This window comes from Chiloscyllium plagiosum, chromosome 11, assembly GCF_004010195.1.
Source record: "Chiloscyllium plagiosum isolate BGI_BamShark_2017 chromosome 11, ASM401019v2, whole genome shotgun sequence".
In the NCBI taxonomy this organism is placed as follows: Eukaryota; Metazoa; Chordata; class Chondrichthyes; order Orectolobiformes; family Hemiscylliidae; genus Chiloscyllium; species Chiloscyllium plagiosum.
The window spans coordinates 41,374,493-41,398,321 of NC_057720.1; the positions used below are offsets into that span (position 1 = coordinate 41,374,493).

The following is a 23,829-nucleotide window of genomic DNA, read 5'->3' on the forward strand; positions in this document are numbered from 1 at the left end:
AGGAAACCACAGCAAACCTTTAATTGTATACTGATAGGATACTACATCATACAATTACAATACAAGATGAGCCCTTCTGCAGGGTTCTAATCAACGAAATATCCACCAACCCATAAGATACTGTCTATACCTATGTGGCATCAGCAGCATACAAGACTGCAGAATAGCTGGTTTAATCTGTGATTTGTATTGTTAGCAGGTCATACCTAGTAATTCCTGCTGTAAAAGTAATGTGTGTGGCTATTGAATGAGGAAATGATTAAACTGCGCTTCAAGATGCTATTCATGCTCAACTAGCTGCCAATATTTGGTTCAAGGTTCTCATCAACAGAAGAACAGAAATGGATATCGTCATCTACCATGACCAGAACAGAACTAGTGAGAAGAACAAAATCTGTTTCTGCAGCGTTGCAAAATATTATGAAATCTCACCAAAGCTATGCTGGATGGAAAGAACAACTTACATTTATGTCAGTGTGGAAAATGGTCAAGAAACACCCAGATGTGGCAGGCTGCATGGGGAAAAGAATGAAAAACAAAATAAATGGCAATAGGTTTAGCAAGGGAATTTTAACATTTAGGGCCTAAGTGGTTAACAGTAGTTACCAATAATAGAGACCGGTTTCTGGGGATAATCAATTGGGAAAATTACAGCCAATGTCAGATTTAACCACAAAAGGTAAATTTAAAATTGTGTGCATTGGACATCAATGGGCTCAGGACTCATTCTTGTATGCCAGAAGCAGTGGATTTTTGGATGAGCAAGTTTCAGTGGAGTTAAGACCTAACAACTAATGCAGTGTGTCCTGGTTGATGATGATATGGAGATTGAAAATTCAGTTCAGCACTGAAAAAGGGAAAACTTTCTGAACATTATAGTTCAGACAAAGAATAGGAGTCAGAATCAATCAGTGATGAGTATGGAATGCTGAAGCACATTCAGATTCTGAATGTTGATCAAGCGAACTGACAAGACCAAGGCAAGCAGAATCCTCTATATTGGGGAGACGGGCCGCCTACTTGCGGAGCGTTTCAGGGAACACCTCTGGGACACCCGGACCAACCAACCCAACCACCCTGTAGCTCAACATTTCAATTCCCCCTCCCACTCCACCAAGGATATGCAGGTCTTTGGACTCCTCCATCGTCAGACCACAGCGAAACGACGGTTGGAGGAAGAACGCCTCATCTTCCGGCTAGGAACCCTCCAACCACAAGGGATGAACTCGGATTTCACCAGTTTCCTCATTTCCCCTCCCCCCAGCCTGTCTCAGTCAAATCCATCAAATTCAGCACCGCCTTCCTAACCTGCAATCTTCTTCCCGACCTCTCCACCCCCACCCCAGTCTGACCTATCACCCTCACCTTGCCCTCTTTCCACCTATCACATTTCCGACGCCCCTCCCCCCTATCTTTTATCTTAGCCTGCTGGACCAACTTTCCTCATTCCTGAAGAAGGGCTAATGCCCGAAACGTCTATTCTCCTGTTCCCTAGATGCTGCCTGACCTGCTGCGCTTTTCCAGCAACACATTTCCATCTCTGATCTCCAGCATCTGCAGACCTCACTTTCTCCTCCAAGCAGAATCAAGACAACTGTACCATCATCCATTCAAAAGCTTAGTACACAAGGGCTACAGGCAGAAATAGTAGGTGAAAGCAACTACTAGAGATGCTCCAACTTCAAATGGAATAAATAAAAGGCTGCCAAGACGAGCTGAGTTACAAAGACAATGCTGAATAAAGAATGGTGTGGTCAACCCCTTGTAAAAAGGGAGCTGAAAGAATATTTTGATAGGATAGTAGTAGATTGAAGGAAAAAAGGTAATCATGGTATTGAAATGAAGTGGGACCATTTACACACACTGCAAATGTGGGAGTCAGAAATTATAGAGATCAGGATCCCCTCTCAGACTACCTGGTAAAAGAATGTTTGAATTCTTTTCGCATTAAATTATGAACATATATGACTTAGTTTCTCACATCCAGCTCCGCTGACTCTTTTAAAAAAAAAACTGGAGGAAGAAATCAAAATTACAGAATCATAGAAGTATTACAGCACAAGTGGTAGCCATTCAGCCATTTGTGGCAGAACTGGATAGAGCTCCTTCAGTGATCTGGTCATTTCAGACTTTTTTTGACAGCCTGCTCCCTCCCAAATGGTGTGAGAATGCATTTTTCTTGGCTGTAATGTATTACAAATGGATATTCACAGAACATTACAATTTATAAATAGGAATGACTCTGACCCAATATGCCCATAAAAATTTAGCAGTTTCCCAGCAAAGGATCTGTAACGGGATAGCTGGAAACTTTAATTTAGCCTTGGCCTATTTTACAAGGTTCTTTAGAGACAGATCCTACCCAAGCATAAACCATAACAAATGAGGCTCATGGAATTCAAGTCAGGTTTGTGCATTCACTGGGGTAGATGTGGGATAGTAACATTTGTTAGGCTGACACCAAATACCAGTTGCTGTAAAAAAAAAAAAAACACCATTTAAAAATAGAACAATGCAAAATCAATTCTTTTAATAGAATGGTTTTTAAAATATGAGGTATTGATGGCAAGAGTCCCTCTGAGCCGAAAATCTTAAAACCAATGATACATTTATCTGTACAAGCAATAAGACGAACAAAACAAGCATTAATACAAATTGGCAATTTCAAATGCCAATTTCCCCTGAAGGAGTCATCAACATTTCATACAAAATATTTTTAAAAGTAAGTGGGGATCAAATACATTTAAGCTAATCACAGTTCAGCTGTTCTAAACATGGATTTATTCTTTGCAAAGAAGGTATATGAGTGACATCCAGATTAAGTAAACATTTCATCAGCAGCACTTATTCAAGCATCAGCTGCTTCTGGTAGAACAAGACAATACCACAGACTACACCAACACTCCACTGTGATAAATTCTTCCTGCACTTAGAATAGCTTATAGAAATGTTTAACAGCAGACAGTTTCAATCAAGGAAATTCTCTTCATAGTCTTCAGAAAATAAAAAAGGTTACGCGCTGAACATCCTCCACCTGTTTGAAGAAGTAAATGCATATTAATTTGAGACTTGTTAATGTTTCACTATAGTATTCACTTCCACATATTGCACAACACTAATACTGGACCCCAGAATCGGATGGGTACATTTTAAAGAAACCATCATTCTGCCTAGTCCTTGCTGCCACCATTAATTAATTTTGCAAAGTTATCAACAATGTTGTAGGAATCAGTTTTGACATATTTACTGAAATTTCACCTCAAATATATTGATTTATTTTTCCAATAGTACAGTGAATGCCTATTATTAAGCCACAAACAGCAAGGAAATTTACACTAGTACCATCTGAGTGCTAAAATAAAATGGAGAGCTAAACTCAAATCAAGTGTAGCATTCAGCTGGAACGTAGCAAGAACCCAATCGAAAGCTACAAAGTATTAGAGTTCAGTACGCAATCTTCATTTAGATGCAGCATGCAGGTCCTAGCAACTGCCAAACCAGCAAGATAAAAAGGACCTGAACATATGGGTTACATATCTAGTTTGTTCTTTCCACAAGACCTGGTCCAACTCAACATTCTAATGCAAATAACAAGCATTTAACAAGGTATATGGACAGATTCCTCTTCAATATTCACTTATGAGAAGCAACATTAAGTTTTCACACTGTAAATGTTTGCTATAAATTCTGTGTTACGATCGAGCCCTCCACTATCGCCTGATGAAGGAGTGTCGCTCTGAAAGCTAGCGTGCTTCCAATTAAACCTGTTGGACTATAACCTGGTGTTGTGTGATTTTTAACTTAAGTTTTCTAGGCATTTTAAAAAGGTAATCCATTAAATAATACAAAAATCTTTATAATACAAGTATCCTAAGCAAACACTTTTCAAGTCTGCTGCAGACAGACCTGAACTTTAAAACTTCCCTCCAACTGAGGACCATTCTTAAATGCACCCCAGACATGAGGGAGAAGGAAAAGACACAAAGGACTAGAAATTAAAATTGTTTAAATGGAAGCCAAATGAGAAAAAAAAGCATAAATGAGAAGTTGAATATATATGTAAACTTTTAAATATGACTGCCTGAAAGACTGTGCACTTAAGCACCATGGTGTTAGTAGAACATTTAAATTGGGAAAAAGAGCACAAGAATTAAGGGTTCTGAGGTAATTCAGTTACAGAATGGAAACTGGAACCTTAGAAAACGTAGATGAAGAATTTCTTTTTAAATCACCAGGAAAATTAAGAAAGGGTGATATAAAAGAAAATCTTTAAAGCAGGATTGATTTGTCTTTTAGACCACTAAAGAGAAAATACTGAAGCAGAGAAAAAAGACATGTTAACATGAGAAGGGAAGTCAGTTTGTTTCCAATGTAGCAAACAACCAACATGTGCACAGTGGACCACCTTGTGCGCTGCAAAATGGTGTCACTTTTTATAAAACTTGTCATCTTTATAACATATTAATTATATTTTGAAGTCTTTACCAATAGCATTGTTTATTATTCAGACATACGGTACATTCAGAGGGGTTTCATGTGTCTTATGCTACCTATTTATTCAAAGGTCCATCAAAATCCATGTTACAAATCTCTTCTCTCTTCCCCCCCCCCCCCCCATTAAAATTAGATGAGATAACATTATTGTAGAGAATAGAGAGTTTAAAGTTTCCAAACCTTAGTATTGCATAAAAAAGGTTGAAGCTTTTTGTGGTGAACTCGTTAGGATAGGTACAGAAATGACAAAGTTCAAAAGAGAGCAACAATTTGGAGTAAAGGATGTTGCTTGGTTGGCAAGTTGAACCTGAACTGATGAGGTACAATCACAAAGGAAGTACCAGGGAACTGCAAGTCTGTATTTGCAAAATTCTCACTAGTTAGATGTGAATCAATAATGGAACAGCACTTACTGAATAATCCCAAATGTATTAAGAATGGAGTGGATATGGTGGTGATGTCACTAACCCAGGAATCCAGAGGCCCTGGGTTAATACTACCTGGGCTCATGGGATTAAATCTCACCAAAATAGCTGGTGCAATTTAAATTAAAATAAAATTTGGAATTGGAAGCTATTCTCAGTGACATTGAACCTGAAATGATCATTGATGATCAAAAAAATACATTGGTTTCACTTTTTTTTAAAAAAAAAAGGTACTCTTGTATCCTTACCTGGAGTACTACATGTGACTCCAGTACACAAATATGGTTGACTCCTAACTGACCATGAAAGCCACTCAATTCAATGGACAAATAGAAATGGAGAGCAAATGCTGGAAATACAGCAACAGCCCCATCTCAAAAATCAAAAAAATATTTATATTTCAGACATATCAGTAAGGCTCACATTGTGGCTCATTTATGTTTGATAGATATATATACATACCTATAAGCAAACAGAATATGCCCAGTCGTTATGCCTTTGAAACAAATGCATGGGAGGGACCATCGATTCCCTAGTGCATTCTTCATGGTACAATAATTCAGGAGACACAGCAAAAATTCATCCCTAGGAAGAGGGAGCATACTAAAGGGAGGACGAAGTGACCATGGCTGACAAGGGAAGTCAAGGACAGTATAAAAGTAAAGGACAGAGTATATAATGTGACGAAGGGCAGTGGGAAGCTAGGGGATTGGGAAGCCTACAAAGACCAAGACAGGACAACTAAAAGAAATAAAGAGGGAGAAGATTAAATGTGAGGGTAAGCTAGCCAATAATATAAAAGATTGCAAGAGTTTCTTTAGATATATAAAAGAGCAAAGAGGAGGCAAAACTGTACACTGGGTCACTGGAAAATGATACTGGGGAAGAAGTAATGGGGAACAAAAGAAATGACTGAGGAACTGAATAAGTATTTTGCATCAGTCTTCACGATGGAAGACACTAGAGCAATATCCCAAACATTCGAGACAGTCAGGAGACAGAGGTGAGTGTAGTGAGAAGGTGCTAGAAAAACAGACAAGTCTGAAGATGGATAAATTACTTGGACCAGATGGATCACACCCCAGAGTTCTTAAGCAGATAGCCGGAGAAATAGTGGAGGCATTAGTGGTGATCTTTCAGGAATCACAGGAGTCGGGGAGAATCCAAGAAGACTGCAAAATCATTAATAAAACCTCCTGTTTAAGGAGGGAGTAAGGCAAAAGACGGGAAATTACACTCACATTAGCCGGACTTTGGTCACTGGTAAGATTTTGGAGTCGGTTGTGAAGGAAGAGATTTCTGAATACTTGGAAGTGTATGGTAAAATAGGGCAAAGTCAGCATGGTTTCATCAATGGGAGGTCATGCCTGACAAATCCGTTAGAATTCTTTGAGGTGGTAACAAGCAGGTTAGACCAAGAGTCAATGGATCTCCAGGGGGCCGTTGACAAGGTGCCACACTGGAGGCTGCTAAGCTAAGAGCCCAATGTGTTACAGGCGAGGCACTAGCATGGATAGAAGCTTGGCTGTTTGGCAGAAAGAGAGTGGGGATAAAAGGGTCCTTCTCAAGATGGTGACTTATAGTGTTCCATAAGGATCAGTGTTTGGACTACAACTTTTCACATTAATGATCTAGATGAAGGAACTGAGGGAACTCTGGCTAAGTTTGGAGGTGGAGAGACAGGTGGAGAGATAGGTAGTATTAAGGAGGTGTGGAGGCTGCAAAAAGGATTTAGACAGCTTAAGAAAGTAGGCAAAGAAAAGGCAGATAGAATATAATATGGGAAAGTGTGAGGTCATGCACTTTGGTAGGAAGAATATTTTCTATTTTCTAAAGGGGGAGAAATTTCAGAAATCTTAAGTGCAAAGGGACTTGGGAGTCCTAGTCCAGGATTCTCTGAAGGTTAACCTGCAGGTTGAGTTGGTAGTTAGGAAGGCAAATACTATGTTGGCATTTATTTTGAGAAGACTAGAATATAAAAGCAGGGATGTATTTCTGAGACTTTATAAAGCTCTAGTCGACCAAATCTAAAATATTGTGAGCAATTTGGAGTCCCATATCACAGGAAGGATATTCTGGCCCTGGAGTGGGTCCAGGAGAGGTTCATCAGAAAGATCCCAGGAATGAAAGGCTTAACACACAAAATGCTTGAGGACTCTGGGTCTGTACTCTATGGAGTTTAGAAGGATAGGGCGGGAGGGTGGGGGGGATCTAATTGAAACTTACAGAATACTAAAAGGCCCAGATACAGTGGATGTTGGGAAAAATCTTTTCATTAGCAGGAGATTAAGACCCGAAGGCGCAGCCTTGGAGTGAAAGGGAAGATCCTTTAGCATGAAGATGAAAAGAAACTTCTTCAGCCAGACAATGGTGAATCTTTGAAATTCATTGCCACAGAAAGCTGTGGAGGCCAGGTCATTGAGTATATTTAAGACAGATAGATAGGTCTCGATTGTTATGGGGATCAAAAGGTTATGGGGAGAAGGCAGAATACGGTTGAGAAAATTATTAGCCACGATGAATGGCAGAGTAGAATCTACGGGCATAATGGCCTAATTTCTGCTCCTTTGTCTTATGGTCACCAAAGTCAACTTGTGAACCAATCAGCACCACTTTCACGTGAGATATAAATTGTTACTGCCTTTCAATGTTAGCATTCTTGCAGCTGTCCAGATGAGCAACACTAAAAACTTAGTTTCTTTTATTCATCAATAATCGGAAGTTACCAAACTATTTTAAAAAAAAAACTTACTCATACAATCTGTCCAAAACTTCTGCTTAGACCATACTGTGCTTAGTTTGTGGCTTTTTCTGGCTGGAGACCAATTTCCCGTGGCGCATGATATACTTTTCCAAAGTTTCAATAATGCTATTAACAATACGCAGAACATCTGGTGAAACTTGGGGGTGTTCCTTAATGCTGTACAATTTTTGCATTCCGCTCTCTTCAATTAGCATGCTACAGTACCTGGGAGCTGTAGGACAGAGCAAAATAAAAAACAAAAATTGGACGTCACTCTTGACTCAAACTTGATGAAATTAAAACAATATATTCTGGCAGTGATTATATGAGAGACAATTAACAGATTCCAGGTGGACTCAAAATTCCACAGCACAATTTTAACTGCACAAAGCCTTTGGGAAACTGATGGGGTCAGATCATTTAGTTTCCTGTGTATCACGCACTATTAAAATTGTGACTGAGCTTCCACAGCCCACAAGAATAAACAATTCAAGAGCTCATAACATTTAGTAAAATAATTTCATCTCAGAGTCTGAAATATCTTCCCACATAGCAAAATTGTGTCCCCAGTTTCCCCAAACAAGCAAAACATTTTGACTACATCTATCCTGTATATCTCCAAGTATTTTTAAGTTTCAATGACAGCATTTCTCATTCCTTGAACTCTGGAGAATACATCCCCAATTTCTCCAATCTGTCTTTATAGGTCAGTCTCACTGTTCCAGGAATGGGCTTGTGAACCTTTGTTGCCTTCTATTGCAAGAATATCCTAAGCTAAGAGGACCAAAACATAATACACAGAAATCCAGGTGCAATCCAACAAAGGTCTGATCCCTGTAGAACCCCCTTGATCATAGCCTGCCAATGTCAGAATGAACTGTTTATTTCTACTGCGTCTGCCTGTTAGTTGATTCTTAATCCATGCTATCATATATCATTATATCATATCCAGTATGCTTTAAATTTTGTTAACCAAATTACTGTTGGGAACTTTATCAAAAACTTTGAAAGCCTACATCCACTGACTCCCTTGTATCAATTCAATTTGTAACATCCTCAAAAACAACTAATACATTCATTGAACAGGACCTCCATTCACAAATTCATGCTGACAATGCCCAACCAGACCAATATTATCCAAAGCTTTATATTGGATTCTAGCATGTTCCCTGCAACAGATCTGCAGCCCCCATTGTGTATTTCACCCACTCTTTAAAGTAGTGGGGTGACATTTACTACCTTCCAATCTTCGGAAACATTCGAGAATCTATAGAATTTTGGAAGAAGATCACCAATACATCCACTAATCTTGTTATGAACTGTGGCGAGAGAGAAATGGAGCATCTCATTAACTAACAATGAAGAACAAAAAGTCAATTAATTATTGTTATTCCAATTAAACTTCATAAAGAATTTCTGAAAAACAAAAGAAGCTAGAAATAAAAAGAGAGAATGGTTCACTTCATAAATCTAAATTTTATGGAGAAACACACCAATTAATCCTGCTCAAGCATGTGAACAGAAATAATACTGCACTTTGTCCACCATTAACACCTACCATTTTTGCTACAGACATGTTGCATTGCCCAGACAGCCCAAATCTGTACTCCTGGTGTATCAGAGCACTCCAACAATGGAAAAAAGGGACTGAATGACCTGGAAATAAATATTCACAATGTTAGCAGAAAGGAAAAAGCACATTTGTAATGAGCTTAAATTCCAATATATTCACAAAACTGAGGCAAATTAAATTTAAATGGAACTGTTGAATCTGGTCACTTTCATAAAATGATCTTTTCCATTCTCCTTGTATAAAAGCTTATTTAACATCCATATCTTAGTTCACACATTTTTCACTTTTGAATCTGATTTACCCCAAAAAAATTAATAAAAATTCTCCAGCAATGCTAAAGGAATAAATTATTTATACAGTACCTTTTATAACTTTAGCATGCCCAAAGCGCTGCACTATACATTGTTAGTGCACTTTTTTCTCACAAATGTATAAACGTAGTAACCAATATTTATACAGCAAGTATTCTCAAACAATGAGCTAAATAAGTAAGCTATTTTAGTGCCTTCTTTAACATTTAGTGTCTCATTCAACATACAGCACTTTGACACTGCAGGATGTGTCAAGTTTCTCAACAGTGAGGCTCAAAACCACAACCTTCTCATTCAAGGGACAAGATTGCTACCAAGAAAGGCTAACAATCTGTAAAATGACTACAGGTAATTGATTGCAATAAAGATTTGAAACATAGAAAATTTTATAAATTATCTTCAAATCTCTCAGCTGCGTCCATTATGGAGCAGGGACAGGAAACCATCACAAAGTACACTTTCAAAATCATGAACATACCTATAAGCTACCATTTCACAATCTGGAGTTGGCCAATTTAGAATGACAGAATGCTGAAAAGAAGAGGAGAAAGTTAGTCAACTGTCTTTGGATAAATAAAGCAAAATAATGATTCTTTGGAAGTTAGTATGCTTAAGAAAGAAAAACTAAAGTTAGCCAACTGCCTTTGAATAAATAAAGCAAAATAAGAGCGCTTTGAAAATTACTAGAGCATAAAAGGTGTTAGTAGATTTATTATTAAAAAAAACAAATTCTTCAAGGTTTGTGAGAAGATTTGTAGCTCGGGTGCTCATTGCTGTGGTTCTGTTCGCTGAGCTGGAAGTTTTTGTTGCAAACGTTTCGTCCCCTGTCTAGGTGACATCCTCAGTGCTTGGGAGCCTCCTGTGAAGCGCTTCTGTGGTGTTTCCTCCGGCATTTATAGTGGCCTGTCCCTGCCGCTTCCGGTTGTCAGTTTCAGCTGTCCGCTGTAGTGGCCGGTATATTGGGTCCAGGTCGATGTGTTTGTTGATGGAGTTTGTGGATGACCAGCTATCCCTAGTAGCCACACACGTAGACGACAAGCAACATGAATTCGACTGGGACAACACTACCATTATAGGGCAAGCCAAACAAAGAACAGCCAGGGAATTCCTAGAAGCATGGCACTCATCCACAAACTCCATCAACAAACACATAGACCTGGACCCAATATACTGGCCACTACAGCAGACAGCTGAAACTGACAACCGGAAGCAGCAGGGACAGGCCATTATAAATGCCGGAGGAAACACCACAGAAGCGCTTCACAGGAGGCTCCCAAGCACTGAGGATGTCACCGAGACAGGGGACGAAACGTTTGCAACAAAAACTTCCAGCTCGGCGAACAGAACCACAGCAGAAAACAAATTCTGCTCAGACATAATACAACTGGGGCAGGTGGGACTTGAATTCAGATCTTCTGGCCCAAAAGGTAGGGACACTAAAACATTGCACCACATGAGCTCACTCAAAAGGTGTTTCTATACTATAAATAGTGAGTAACTACAGAATAAATCACTCTAGCAAATGTGCTGGAGTTCAAGTTGTCTGAATTACTTAGCTGAATTGAAGCTTAAAAGCTTAAATCATAAACACACGTGTGCCACCATAAGAAAAAAAGCCAGCCATAAATTCAAATGGAATTATTAAACAAAAGAAAAAAGGACGTGTGTGTTAAGATGGCTCTCATGCTGCAAATGAACAATTTAAAGCAATCAGTGGGATACTTATGAGACCACTTCATTAAAGGGAGTAAGTCATTTTCTTATTCCATCAACAGCAGTTCAAACTAGATTTTTTATGACTTCCACTTTAAATAAGATTAACAGAATGGGTTGTCTTTGTACATATTAAGCTGATTAACAGTCAGTTCTCTTCTTTGAGAGTTGAAATCCAATTAACAAGGGTGAAAACAAGCTGCTTTTTAATACTAAAAAAAATTATGGTGTTCACCCATTCCTTGCTTCTGGTGACAGAAGTATACAAAACAGTTACTACTGCTATCACCATAATTCGTGTGCTGCTACTGCTATAACATTAAAAGGAAATTCTCACTCTAAAGCTGTTTTATGTCAGAATTTACCCAACACTTGTGCTGATCCTAACTGGAAAGGAAACAGTAAAATGGACATTAGAATTAAACTCTCCACGTAGTTTGTTAAATACAACATTTTGTCTACCATATTTAATAAGTTCTAAACCTCAATCATGACAATTTCCTGCTCTTTCCCCTCCAACCCCATGTTGAAGTGCACTTTTAGCTGACAATCAAATTATTCATGGAAAAGTGCAATACCGAGCAGATTTAGAAGTTCAAGAGACCGGATACAGGTATTAATAGCTTCCCACAGTTAACATTCACATTTTAAAACATAAGAAATTAAGTGACTATTTTAGTACCAGAAGATCACTAAAAATGATCCATTTAACAACAAATACTCATGAGCTGGATTTTAGTTCAGGCTGAAACAGATATGCTCACCACTAAGCAAGGAGGAAAGTCCTAGAAAAGGTCCAGTGATACACAGGAGATTAAGGGAGAAAACATAAACAATGGTTTGTTTGATATTTTAGTTTCTATCTTAAACAACAGAAACTAGATTTATTGATATATTTAAAATTTAATAATTTTTAAAAAAACTTTGCTCAGGCCCAGCGAAAATTTTTAGCAATAATTATGAATACATTAAACTCACCAGCATTCAAAAGATGTAACATTTTCCAAGGATATGCAAAGTAAAACTAATAGCACAAGCCAAAACCTCATTTTGGGGTGTAGGTATTAACAACATACCCTTTAGATAACCATAATATCACAAAAATCCTGGATTTCTGTGTTTAACTTTCTACGTAACATCCAGAAGATGCTATCAATTTTAGAAGTGGAATACCATAAAAAACTGAATTTTCATTTCCACAACATAATACAGCCCATTAAGTTTATAAACTTAAAGTAAAAAGGCACCAAGTCAGAGGAAGCAGAAATTACAAATTACAAACAAACTAATGAACCATGCTCCATTATCATCACAACATAAGCAGGCCATTTAAACCAAATTAGTAGTACAAAGGGACCGACATTGAAACCGATCAAGATAGAGACAGTACATTTGAAATACTACCCAAAGTATTTGAAAGCATTGCAGCAAGGGATAATAAGGTTTTAAAAGGCAAAAAGTTTCACATCTGTAAAAGGAGAAATTAGGAGAATTTCTTCAAAAGGAATAAGTAACCAATGCAGCAGGTTGCTAGAAAAGGACACCAAATGCATTCAAGAAACATCCTGGCACTGTAATGCAAAGATAGTATGGTTGTTATTCTTAAAGAATGTAACAAAATGTATTTGTTCCCAAACTTATTTTATGATTGAACCATAGAGCAGTAATCTTTAGTTTAGCTTGTTAAAATTGTGGAGGAGGAAAATGAATTGAATTTTTTTAAAATCAAAGTCACAGAGTCAGAGATATAGTGCACAGAAACACACTCTTCGGTCCAACTCTACCATGCTGACCAGATATCCCAAATTAATCTAGTCCTATTTGTCAGAACGTGGCCCATATCCTTCTTAACCCTTCCTACTCCTATACCCATCCAGATGCCTTTTAAATGTACTAACAACATTGTATCAGCCACCACCACTTCCTCTGGCAGTTCATTCCATACCTGCACCACTCTTTGCATGATAAAGTTGCCCCTTAGGTCCCTTTTAAATCTTTCCACTCTCACCCTAAACTTATGCCCTCTCGTTCTGGACTCACCCACCCCAGGGAAAAGACTTTGTCTATTTACCATATCCATGCCCCTCATGATTTTACAAACCTCAATAGAGTCAGCCCTCAGCCTCTGATGCTCCAGGGAAAACAGCCCAAGCCTGTTCAACCTCTCCCCATAGCTCAAACTCTCCAACCCTGGCAACATGCTTGTAAATCTTTTCTGAACCCTTTCAAGTGTCACAACATCTTTCCGAGTGGAAGTAGACCAGAATTGCACGCAATATTCCAAAAGTGGCCTAATCAATGTCCTGTACAGCTGCAACATGACTTCCCAATTCCTGTACTCAATACTCCGACCAAAGGAAAAGCCTACCAAACACCACCTTCACTATCCTATCTACCTGTAACTCCACTTTCAGGGAGCTATGAACCTGCACTCCAAGGTATCTTTGTTCAGTAACACTCCCCAGGACCTTACCATTAAGTGTACAAGTCCTGTCCCGATTTGCCTTTCCAAAATGCAACACCTTACATTTATCTGAATTAAACTCCATCTGCCATTCCTCGGCCCATTGGTCCTTCTGATCAAGATCCTGTTGTACTCTGAGGTAACCTTCTTTGTTGTCCACTATACCTCCAATTTTGGTGTCATCTGCAAACTTACCAACTGTACTTCCTTTGTTTGCATCCAAATCATTTATATAAATGACGGAAAGCAGTGAACCCAACGTTGATTCTAATGGCACACCACTAGTCACACGCCTCCAGTCTGAAAAGCAACCCTCCACTACCATCCTATGCTTTCTACCTTCGAGCCAGTGCAGTATCCAAATGGCTAGTTCTCCTTGTATTCCATGTGATTTAACCTTGCTCACCAGTCTCCCATGAGGAACCTTTTCGAATGCCTTACTGAAATCCATAAAGATCATGTCCATTAATCCACCCTCATCAATCCTCCTAGTTACTTCTTCAAAAAACTCAATCAAGTTAGTTATCCAGGCATTTTATCAAAATCAAACATTAAACTCAAAAGCAGCAAGTATTTCTTACCTTTGGAGGAAACTATTCCCAATGTTTTGTATTATAAATAGGAACAACTTAGATTCATAGTAAAACATCTCAAGATGCTTTACAGAAGAACCAAATGCATTGACACTGCTTCATAAAGCAGGAAATTAGTGAAGTAGCCAAAAGCTTTATCAAAAAAAAAGTGTCTTTAAGAGGGAAGAGAGGGGTAGAGGAGTAAAGAAGGCAATGTCAGGACTTCAGGCATGGCAATGAAGATTACAGCAGTGGATGTTGAAATTATTAAAAATCAGGGGTGGACAGCATTGAAGAACGCAGCACTCAGGTGTGAACAGGAAAAGTTAAGAGGGACATGGGCCAAACACAGGCAAGTGTGACTAGTTTAGCTTAGTTTGGGAAACTTGGTCACTGTGACTCTAGAATTCCCCTATTTAGGGCAGCACGGTGGCTTAGTGGTTAGCACTGCTGCCTCACAGCGTCAGGGTCCCAGGTTTGATTCCAGCCTCTGGTGACTGTGTGGAGTTTGCACGTTCTCCCGGTGTCTGCGTGGGTGTCCTCCAGGTGCTCCGGTTTCCTTCCACAGTCCAAAGATGTGCAGGTCAGGTGAATTGGCCATGCTAAATTGCCCAAAGTGTTAGGTGGATTAGTCAGTGGTAAATGTAGGGAATGGGTCTGGGTGGGTTACTCTTCAGAGGGTCGGTGTGGACTGGTTAGGCTGAAGGGCCTGTTTCCACACTGTAGGGAATCTAGTCTAAAATTCTTGTACTATTTTCAACTGGTGTGTGGCCATGTCCTTCTTTTCTCTGTACTACCAATTCATGTACCTGTCCAGTTGTCTTTCAAGATGTTGTAACTGTACCTGCATCTATTACTCCTCTGGTAGTTTATTTCACATACAAACCACCCTGTGAAAAAAAATTACACCTCAGGTCCCTTTTAAATTTTCTTCTTCTTACCTTAAAAATATGACCCTAGTTTTGAACTCCCTACCCTAGGGTAAGGCCTTTGCTATTCACTTTATCTATGCTCCTCATGATTTTGTAAACGTCTATAAAGCTTTACAAAACCTCCTATGCTCCAGTAAAAGAAGTCCCAGCCTATCCAATCTCTCCTTATAATTCAAACTCTTCAATCTTGGCAACATCCCTGTAAGTCTTTTCTGAACTCTCTCCTTAATATCCTTTCTAAAGCAGGGTGACTACAATTGTACACAGTACTCTGAAAGTGATCTCACCAACATTCTGTACAATCTCAACATGATATCAGAATTCCTACACTCAGTCTGAGAAATGAAGGCAAGCATATGACAACTTTCAAAGAACTATGTACTTAAACCAGAGGTCTCACGCTTCAACACTACCACCCAGGGCTCTATCATCACTAGACTTAAGAGCCAAATACTGGACCATACTGACTCAACAAGCATAAAGGATGATGGGCAAATGTGATGTCAACAGTATAAAATTGAGGCTTTCAGGTTTAATAATGTAGAAAATGGAAGGCTAGCCAGGAGGCTATTCGAATAGTTATCCAGAGATCAAAGATATAGTGAAGAAGTTCAGCAATAAATTAACTGTGATAGTGGGGAAGGGGAGAATTCAGGTGATATTACATTGATTAAAGTATACAGATTCTTGGCAACAAAGTGAATATGCAGTCAAAAGCTCAGATGTGGTCTAAACAGGAAGTAAAGTTGCAAATGATCTGATTCAGCCTCAGATAGTGGCCAGGGAGTGACAGAATCAGTAACTAAAACAATAAAGGTTCTTGGTGGGGACCGAAGTCAATTGCTTTGGTCTTTTCTGTATATAGTTAGAAGAAAATCCTGTAAAATACTGGATATCAGACAGGCTCTGACAAATCAAACAATGGAAAAGTTGAGAGAAGTAATGGTGAGGCAGAGATAGATTTCATGTCAAGCACAGCACGTAGATAAGAAATAGAAGAGAGAGAGAGTCAAGGACAGACCATGAGGAAAACCAAAAAAGATAACAGTATGAAACTACAGATCAATAATTATGATTTCATTCTAAATAGTAAAGAGAAGTCTTCCCCCAGATTATTAGAATCAACTCAAATGAAAAGGTCTGATTATTTGTTTAAAACAAAAATCACCTTAGAATGGAAAATATGTTTTACAAAATACAATGATCAATGTATTTAAAACATACCAGCTGCTCCAGAAGAGAAGCTCGAAGGTCAAGATCTAGTGTCCAGATATGCAGCCCACGGGATATCAAGTGAGCAATTATTCCTGCGGCAAAGTAACTGACTTCCACTTCTTTATTGTGCAGTAAAACACTAAAACAGAAACAATGAATTACAGAATAAAGTGCTTTCCTCCCATTCCAGAATTTATTCACAGGAGGCACATGTCTCCTCAACCTTTTCTCCAATTAGGAAAAAAAAACTGTTAATTTTAGTAAACCTCCTTCATAATAAAAATTTTAAGACCTGGAATCATCCTTGATAAATTAGAACCTTACTGACCCAAAATACTTTCCATTGCCCAAATCACCCCAAGCCAAATCAATATGGGTTCCTCCTCTGAATCTCTGCATGATTTCTCTGGTAAACTTCTCTGGTGTACTCCCGCCGAACAGCAAAAAACCATTCACGTCTCAGTCAGTATCCTTTTACACACCTCTCCTTCCCTTTGTCTTTCAGTCACACCAGTGTGGCAGCTATCCGGCTTATATCTTTGCCTTCTTCACAAAATCTCTCCCTCTCCTTCACAAATCCTGCATGTTTAACCAAGCCTTCAGTCATGCCCATAATGTTTCCACATAGTTGATGAGAATCTTTCTTATGCCTGAAGCACCAGAAGCTGTTCTTTTTAATATGGGTGCTATATAAATGCAAGTTGATGGAATTCTATGAAATTTTCAAAAAAAAAACTGACGGTATGGGATAAAAATTAATCACATAAAATGTTCAAAATACCAAATTTTCCATTGGATTATTCAAAGATCAATCAGCTTCATCTTTTAACCAAATCTGCACAAAATAACTGACACGGTGGTAAAGGTTCACACTCTTGCTGAGTTATGGTTTCATAGGGACCAGCAGGTCTCCTCCAGCACATGTGAGTTACCAGCATTCGTGCTAGATTTTTGACTGCAGGACCTCAGTTTTAGCTGATAAACATCAAGACACAAACACTCCTGCAGACATCACTAATCAGATAGGAGGGAGGAGCAATTGGCTACTTTTCCATTTCCCCAACCAATTTGGTAAGCATTAGCGCAGCGCTAGATAAAAATTAGCTAATTTCCAAATCATCATTTCACCTCCATTTCAGTTGAATCCTGAATATATATGCCATAACGTGTCTGCAAGTAAGCTGTACTTAAAACAAAAATCTACCTTTACTTGTAGAACAGGTGCAGAAGGAGTTATTTGTACATCAGATAGTCCGGTATATCAAGCTATACACACATTGCAATAATGGAATGTTTACTTTTTTAAATTCAAGAATATTATTGCTACCATCATGTTCCCCAATTTGGTTTCAATCTTGCAAGGAAAACCCATCTGCCATGTCTACCTGGTCTAGCCTACATATTACCCAAGATTGACAGCAATATGATTGACTCAACTGTCTTCTGTGCAATTAGGGATGTGCAATAAACACTGCTTGGCCAGCAATGCTCACACCGCCTTAAATACTTTTTTTAAAAAATGGAATGTTATGGTCAGTTTGTGAACTTAAGCCTCAATTATTGCTACAATATAACCAAAATATTTATATTTCCAATTACTTTCCCCAACAATAAATCGTCACATTCCTATAACAAATTTCAATCCCAACATATTCAAATCTTTAAAACACATACAGGATATTTTATAACCCCTTAATTGTATTTTCACTAAATTAAAAATTGTCAAATTACCCTATACTAAAACAGTCTCAGAGTTATTATTGACTTCATAATGGGAAATGCAAATGCTCAAATTTTAAAAGGAGGTATGCAATTTAATGTCTTAAAAAAAGTGTTCATACCTCCTACTTTAAACGTAATCAGGTTCGCAACTTTAAAAACAGTATTACAGAACTACTTACTTTGAACATTCTGGGCAGGAACCATACATTCTACAGGGTGCCTATCATTCTTGAAACCAGTTATCTCCTTGGGTGACAAGAAGAATCTACTAGTATTGATTAGAATCAAGAATTTTAAAACCAATTCGCAGCAAAATTAGTATTACCTGATATGCTCAATAAAGTTCTTCTTCATCAGCTGAGGGTGGAGTTCTTTCACTTCTGCAATGTTGTTCTAAAATGAAAACAAAACTTGTTTGATCACTCACCCTCTGAACAGATCTTTTACCACCGCCCCTACTGAAACCCAGTTCCACAAAAAGAAATTCTTCCTTTGCTCACAGCCTTGTGCTATTTTAAGGCAACAGTGGGGAGGAAACATATGGCTGTGGCCAAAATGCAACTACGTCTCCAATATTTTCAGGAGGAATTGTATTTCAAATTTTTCTACAGTTTTCAGGTAAATACAGGCCTTTGCAATAATTGCCCACAATTACCAAAATATACAAGCAAGTAGTGTAAAGCATTTTGGTTTTAACCTAATACTTTGTCACTCTAATATGCAGAATTAGAGGTTTCCTTGAAAAGCATGCAATGGTATTTCCCAACCATTCATTCTTAAACAAACAGACATATCAAAATCATAAATTGTTTATGGTGCAGAAGGAGGGCGTTCAGCATTTCACGACTGCACTGCTTCTGAGCATTTTAACTTAATGCCAATCTCCTGCCTTTCCCCCAAAACCCTGCACATTGGATGATTCTATTTAAATGCTGTACATCTCTATGACTCTTGAATGCTTCAATTAAATCTGCCTCAACTGCACTTCCTGAATGTATTCAGATTCCAACCACTCACTGAGAAAAAAAAAAGTCACTCTCACTCAGCATTAGTTCCTTTTGCAGAATACCCTCTGATTCTAGATCAGTTTACCCTATCCACTCTGCCCAGATCCTTAGAGACTTTGAAAAACTATCAAATTTCCTCTTAGCCTTCTCCTCTGCAAGGGAAAAGAAAAGGGTCAGTTTCTCCAATATTTTGTCATATTGGAAGTTTCATATCTTTGGAACCATTCTCAAAAGCCTCTTCTGCATTTCCTTCAATATATTCATATCAGATCTGTAGTTAACACCCAGAACTGTGCATAATACTTCAGTTGTAGTGTAACAGTGTCTAATTACCTCCCTGCTCTGTACTCTATGCCTCTATTTATGAAACCTAGAACTTTGTGCTTTTTTAACAGCTGTCTCCACCTATCCTACCACCTTCAATGACTTGTGTCTATTAATACCTAGGTAGCTCCACTCCTCAAAATCCTTGGAAATAAACCCCTTTATTTTATACTTGTTCTCTACACAAAACTACATCACCTCCCATTTCTCCAACCTGAACTCCATCTGCACTTATTCGCCCATTCCACCCATTTATCAATGTCTTTTTGACATCCACTGTCATTCTCACAGTTTACAATCCTCCAAGTTTTGCATCATCCATAAACTCTGAAATTATCCCCAATATACCAAAGTCTAGATCATTTCTATATGGGTAAAGGGTCCAATACTGATCCTTGGAGAACTCCACTCCAAAATTTCTTCCAGCCTGAAAAATACCTATTAATTTGTGATTAACTATCCTTTAGCCACTTGTAATATTTTTAGCTACTGTCATTTTTATTCCATGACCTATATCTTTCCTCAAGACTGTGTTACACTGTATCAAATAGATTTTGACGAGCATGTACACCAAATCAAAAGTCTTCCCCTTATCAACCCTCTGTTATGATTAAAGTCACCCAAGCAAGTTGAACAATTCAACCTCAAATAATCTGCACTAACTATGCCAAATCGTTCCACATTTTTCTACATGAGTGGGGGTAGGGGGGGGGGGGGGGGGGGGGGGGAGGAAAGGAGCTATTAATTCAATCTTGAATACTTGTTTTATAAGTTTCCCCACTACAGAATTAAATTGACTGACAATCAGCTGTGCAAGTTTATTAATCTTTCTTCTTACTCTCCATAACATACCTGCTGTCTCGCCCCATTTTATTTTTAAGTAATACTGTTGATCTTTTTCCTTCCCACCAAAGTTCTGAATCAATGCAACAGTATAAAGCAGTAATTACTGCTCCAAAAATTCAAGGAAATCAGTTCCAAATCAGAAAATACCTCAAAAAACGTAGCTCTTAACAGCCACAAACTTTTTCCTGTCCTCCATGTTGATTTTTGAAAAAGTAATGAAAAACACTGATGAAGGCAGAGGATTGGATGTGACTTATACAAATTATAGTAACGCTTTCAACAAGGTTCCATATGGTAAACTGGTTAGCAAGGTTAGTTCACATGGAATACAGGGGGCATAGCTTTAAATTAAGGGGTGGTAGGTATAGGACAGATGCTAGGGGTAGATTCTTTACTCAGTGAGTCATGAGTTCATGGAATGCCCTGCCAGTAGCAGTGGTAAACTCTCCCTCTTTATGGGCATTTAAACAGGCATTAGATAGGCATACGGAGGATAGTGGGCTTGGATCGGCGCAACATCAAGGGCCAAAGGGCCTGTACTGCGCTGTATTTTTCTATGTTCTATGTTCTAACTAGCCATTTGGATATAGATCTGGCTTGAAGGAAACAAAGGGTGGTGGTGGAGGATTGCTTTTTAGACTGAAGACCTGTGATCAGTAGTGTGCCACAAGGATTGGTGCTCAGTCCACTAATTTTTGTCGCTTATGTGATGATTTGGATGTGAACATAGAAGGTATAGTAAGTTTGCAGATGCAACAAAATTGGAGGTGTAGTGGACAGCAAAGAAGGTTACCTGAGAACAATAGGATCTTGATCAGATGGGCCAATGGGCCGACTACTGGTAGATGGAGTTTGGTTTAGATAAATGTGCACTTTGGAAAGACAAATAAGGGCAGGATTTACACACTTCCTAATAAGGTCCTGGGGAGCGTTGCTGAACAGAGCCCTTGGAGTGCAGGTTCATAGTTCCTCGAAAGTGGAGTCTCAGGTAGACAGGATAGTGAAAGTGGAGTTTAGTATGCTTGCCTTTATTGGTCAGTGCATTGAGTATAGGAGTTAGAAGGTCACATTGCAGCTGTGCAGTTCATTGATCAGGCCATTTTTGGAATATTGTGTGCAATTTTGGTCTCCTTGCTATAGGAAGTATGTTGTGAAACTTGAAAGGGTTCAGAAAAGATTTACAAGGATGTTGCCAGGGTTGGAGGGTTTGAGCTATAGTGAGAAGCTGAATAGACTAGGGTTATTTTTTTCTGGAATGTTGGAAGCTAAGAGGTGACCATATAGAAGTTTATAAAATCATGAAGGGCGCGGGTAGGGTGAAGAGCCAAGGTATTTTCCTCAGAGCAGCAGGATCCAAAACTACAGGGTGTAGGTTAAAAGGTGAGGGGGGAAAGATTTAAAAGGGACCTAAGCTGCATAGTTTTCATGTAGAGGATGGTGGGAGTATAGAATGAGCAGCCAGAGGAAGTGGCGAAGGGTGGTAAACCCTGAATATTTAAAAGGATATCTGGATGGGTACATGAATATAAAGGGTTGAGAGGAGTACAGGCCAAAGCTAGAAAACAGGAATAGATTAATTTAGGATATCTGGTCGGCATGGACGAGTTGGACCATGCTGTACAGGGCTATGACTGGTTTACAATTGCTGGGCCAATCTTTACAAACGTTTTTGAACCAAGGTATAACGTTTGCAACTCTTCAATCTTACACCACCAAATCAAAAAGAAGGTTGAAACCGAATTGTCAGTTTCGTTGCAATTTCCGCTCTCAATATTTTCCAATATCCTCAGATGCATTTTATCTGATCCCAGGTTTTTAACCAACTCTAAATAACAACAGATAATCCAGTACCACTCCCTCATTAATTTTAAAATCATTCTAATGACAGAGTTTCATCCTCAGTTATTAAGCCCTCAGCATCTAACTTGGAGGTAAAAAGACTTATACAAAATATCCATTCAGCATCTCAGGCATGTCTTTTGCCTCTTAAATGTAACTCCTCCTCTTACTTCCCAATTGGTCTCTTACACCTCCTTTAACTGTTGATGAATTGACAGTAAACTTTGGGATTTTCTTTATTGTTAGCCATCAGCCTTTTCCCAAACTCCCTACATATTTCACTTATTTCCTTTCTTAACCTCACTCATAAACCTTCTGTATTCAGCTTGGTTCTCAACAGTTCACGCTACCTGACAATTTACAAACAAAGCCCTGAAGGACATTTTGATTTGAATTTTCCACGTAAATGAGATTTCAGAAACATTCCTCTATAATGAAACAAAATTATAGAGGAATGTTTCAAGACAGTTTTGACAAAATGTTCAGTGCACAATGGGCAAAGTTTCCTTCACTCATTGCCTTCCGATGAACAGGAATTTACCCGATGGGAAGTTCTACCATGCTGCATCATAGCATGTCACTCCTCATTTTATTTTTCTAAACAAATCATAACACACCAAAGTTACTCACCAACAAACCCAGAACTTTCTGCTGAATGGATGGCTCACCCGGAAAGGACTAGAAATACGAAAGCAAATCGTTAACATGTTGCAAGTACATAAATTGGTTTAAAATGAAGCATATAATTTTTCAGCACAAAGACAGGAAATTCCACTTTGATGCTGCCTGTCTGATATAACAATAGCTTTCAGTTGTTCTAATTTACACTATCCTGTTAAAAAATACACCCATTTGTCTTTTAAATTCCATTTATAGACATTGTCTCTACTACTGTGGGATGTTCATGTTCTTAAAAAGACTGAGCTTTCGTCTTTAGTGATTATCCTAAAAAGATTATTAATTATTGGCCTTTAATTATTGCATCACCAATTTCCACCATTTACTTCATCAAAATCTAATTATTTCCAAAAGTCCTCTATTTGGAACACTTGGGATTCTCTAATCATGCAAAATAAGTACATGCTGTTAATTTTTAAAAGTCACATTTGCAGAAATCCAACAAATTGCAGTGGCATCTATATATTTAGGAGGCTTTACACATTTGAGTTAAGCTTAATGTTTCTAGTATCATTTGGTATGGAAACAAACTAAAAGACATTTTCTTCAAACAATTTTTCAAGCAGAATTTTATTTCATTTTAGTCTTTAACATGTTTGTAACAATAATTTCTATTTAGTATCAGTTTGGTTTAGTTATCAGCACTCTATCTAGGTACAGTTGGTTATGGTCTCAGGCCACAAACCAGGCCATGGACAGAGCTAAGTGATTCCACAACAAGTGCATCAGATCAAAGCTCTGCAGTCCTGTCACATTCTTTCACAAATGGTGGTTGAAAATTATACACAATGGAGGAGGCAGCTTCATAAATATCCCATCAATAATAGGGAAGTCTAACACATCAATGGAGTATTCGCAGCCATCTTCAACCACAAGTGCTCCACAAGATGATCCATCTTGGCCTCTTTCATCCAGCCCCAGCATCAGAGGTAGTAGTCTTCAGCCAATTTAATTAATTCCACATGTTATCA

General features: G+C 38.4%; 1 protein-coding gene across 3 annotated transcripts in view; it reads right to left on the reverse strand.

The window, feature by feature from the left end:
• Window positions 1–2,515: 2,515 nt before the first annotated feature.
• The window catches only part of zyg11 (zyg-11 family member, cell cycle regulator), a 66,156-nt gene continuing 44,842 nt past the window's right edge, over window positions 2,516–23,829 (reverse strand). For all 3 annotated transcript variants that reach the window (XM_043699173.1, XM_043699174.1, XM_043699175.1), the window contains exons 10-16: window positions 22,811–22,858; window positions 18,490–18,557; window positions 16,452–16,581; window positions 10,025–10,077; window positions 9,221–9,318; window positions 7,672–7,894; window positions 2,516–3,034 (exon numbers count right to left, since the gene is read on the reverse strand). In XM_043699173.1, the coding sequence (XP_043555108.1) occupies window positions 7,698–7,894; window positions 9,221–9,318; window positions 10,025–10,077; window positions 16,452–16,581; window positions 18,490–18,557; window positions 22,811–22,858 (594 nt within the window). In that variant the 3' untranslated portion in view covers window positions 2,516–3,034; window positions 7,672–7,697. The remainder of the gene's footprint in view (window positions 3,035–7,671; window positions 7,895–9,220; window positions 9,319–10,024; window positions 10,078–16,451; window positions 16,582–18,489; window positions 18,558–22,810; window positions 22,859–23,829) is intronic.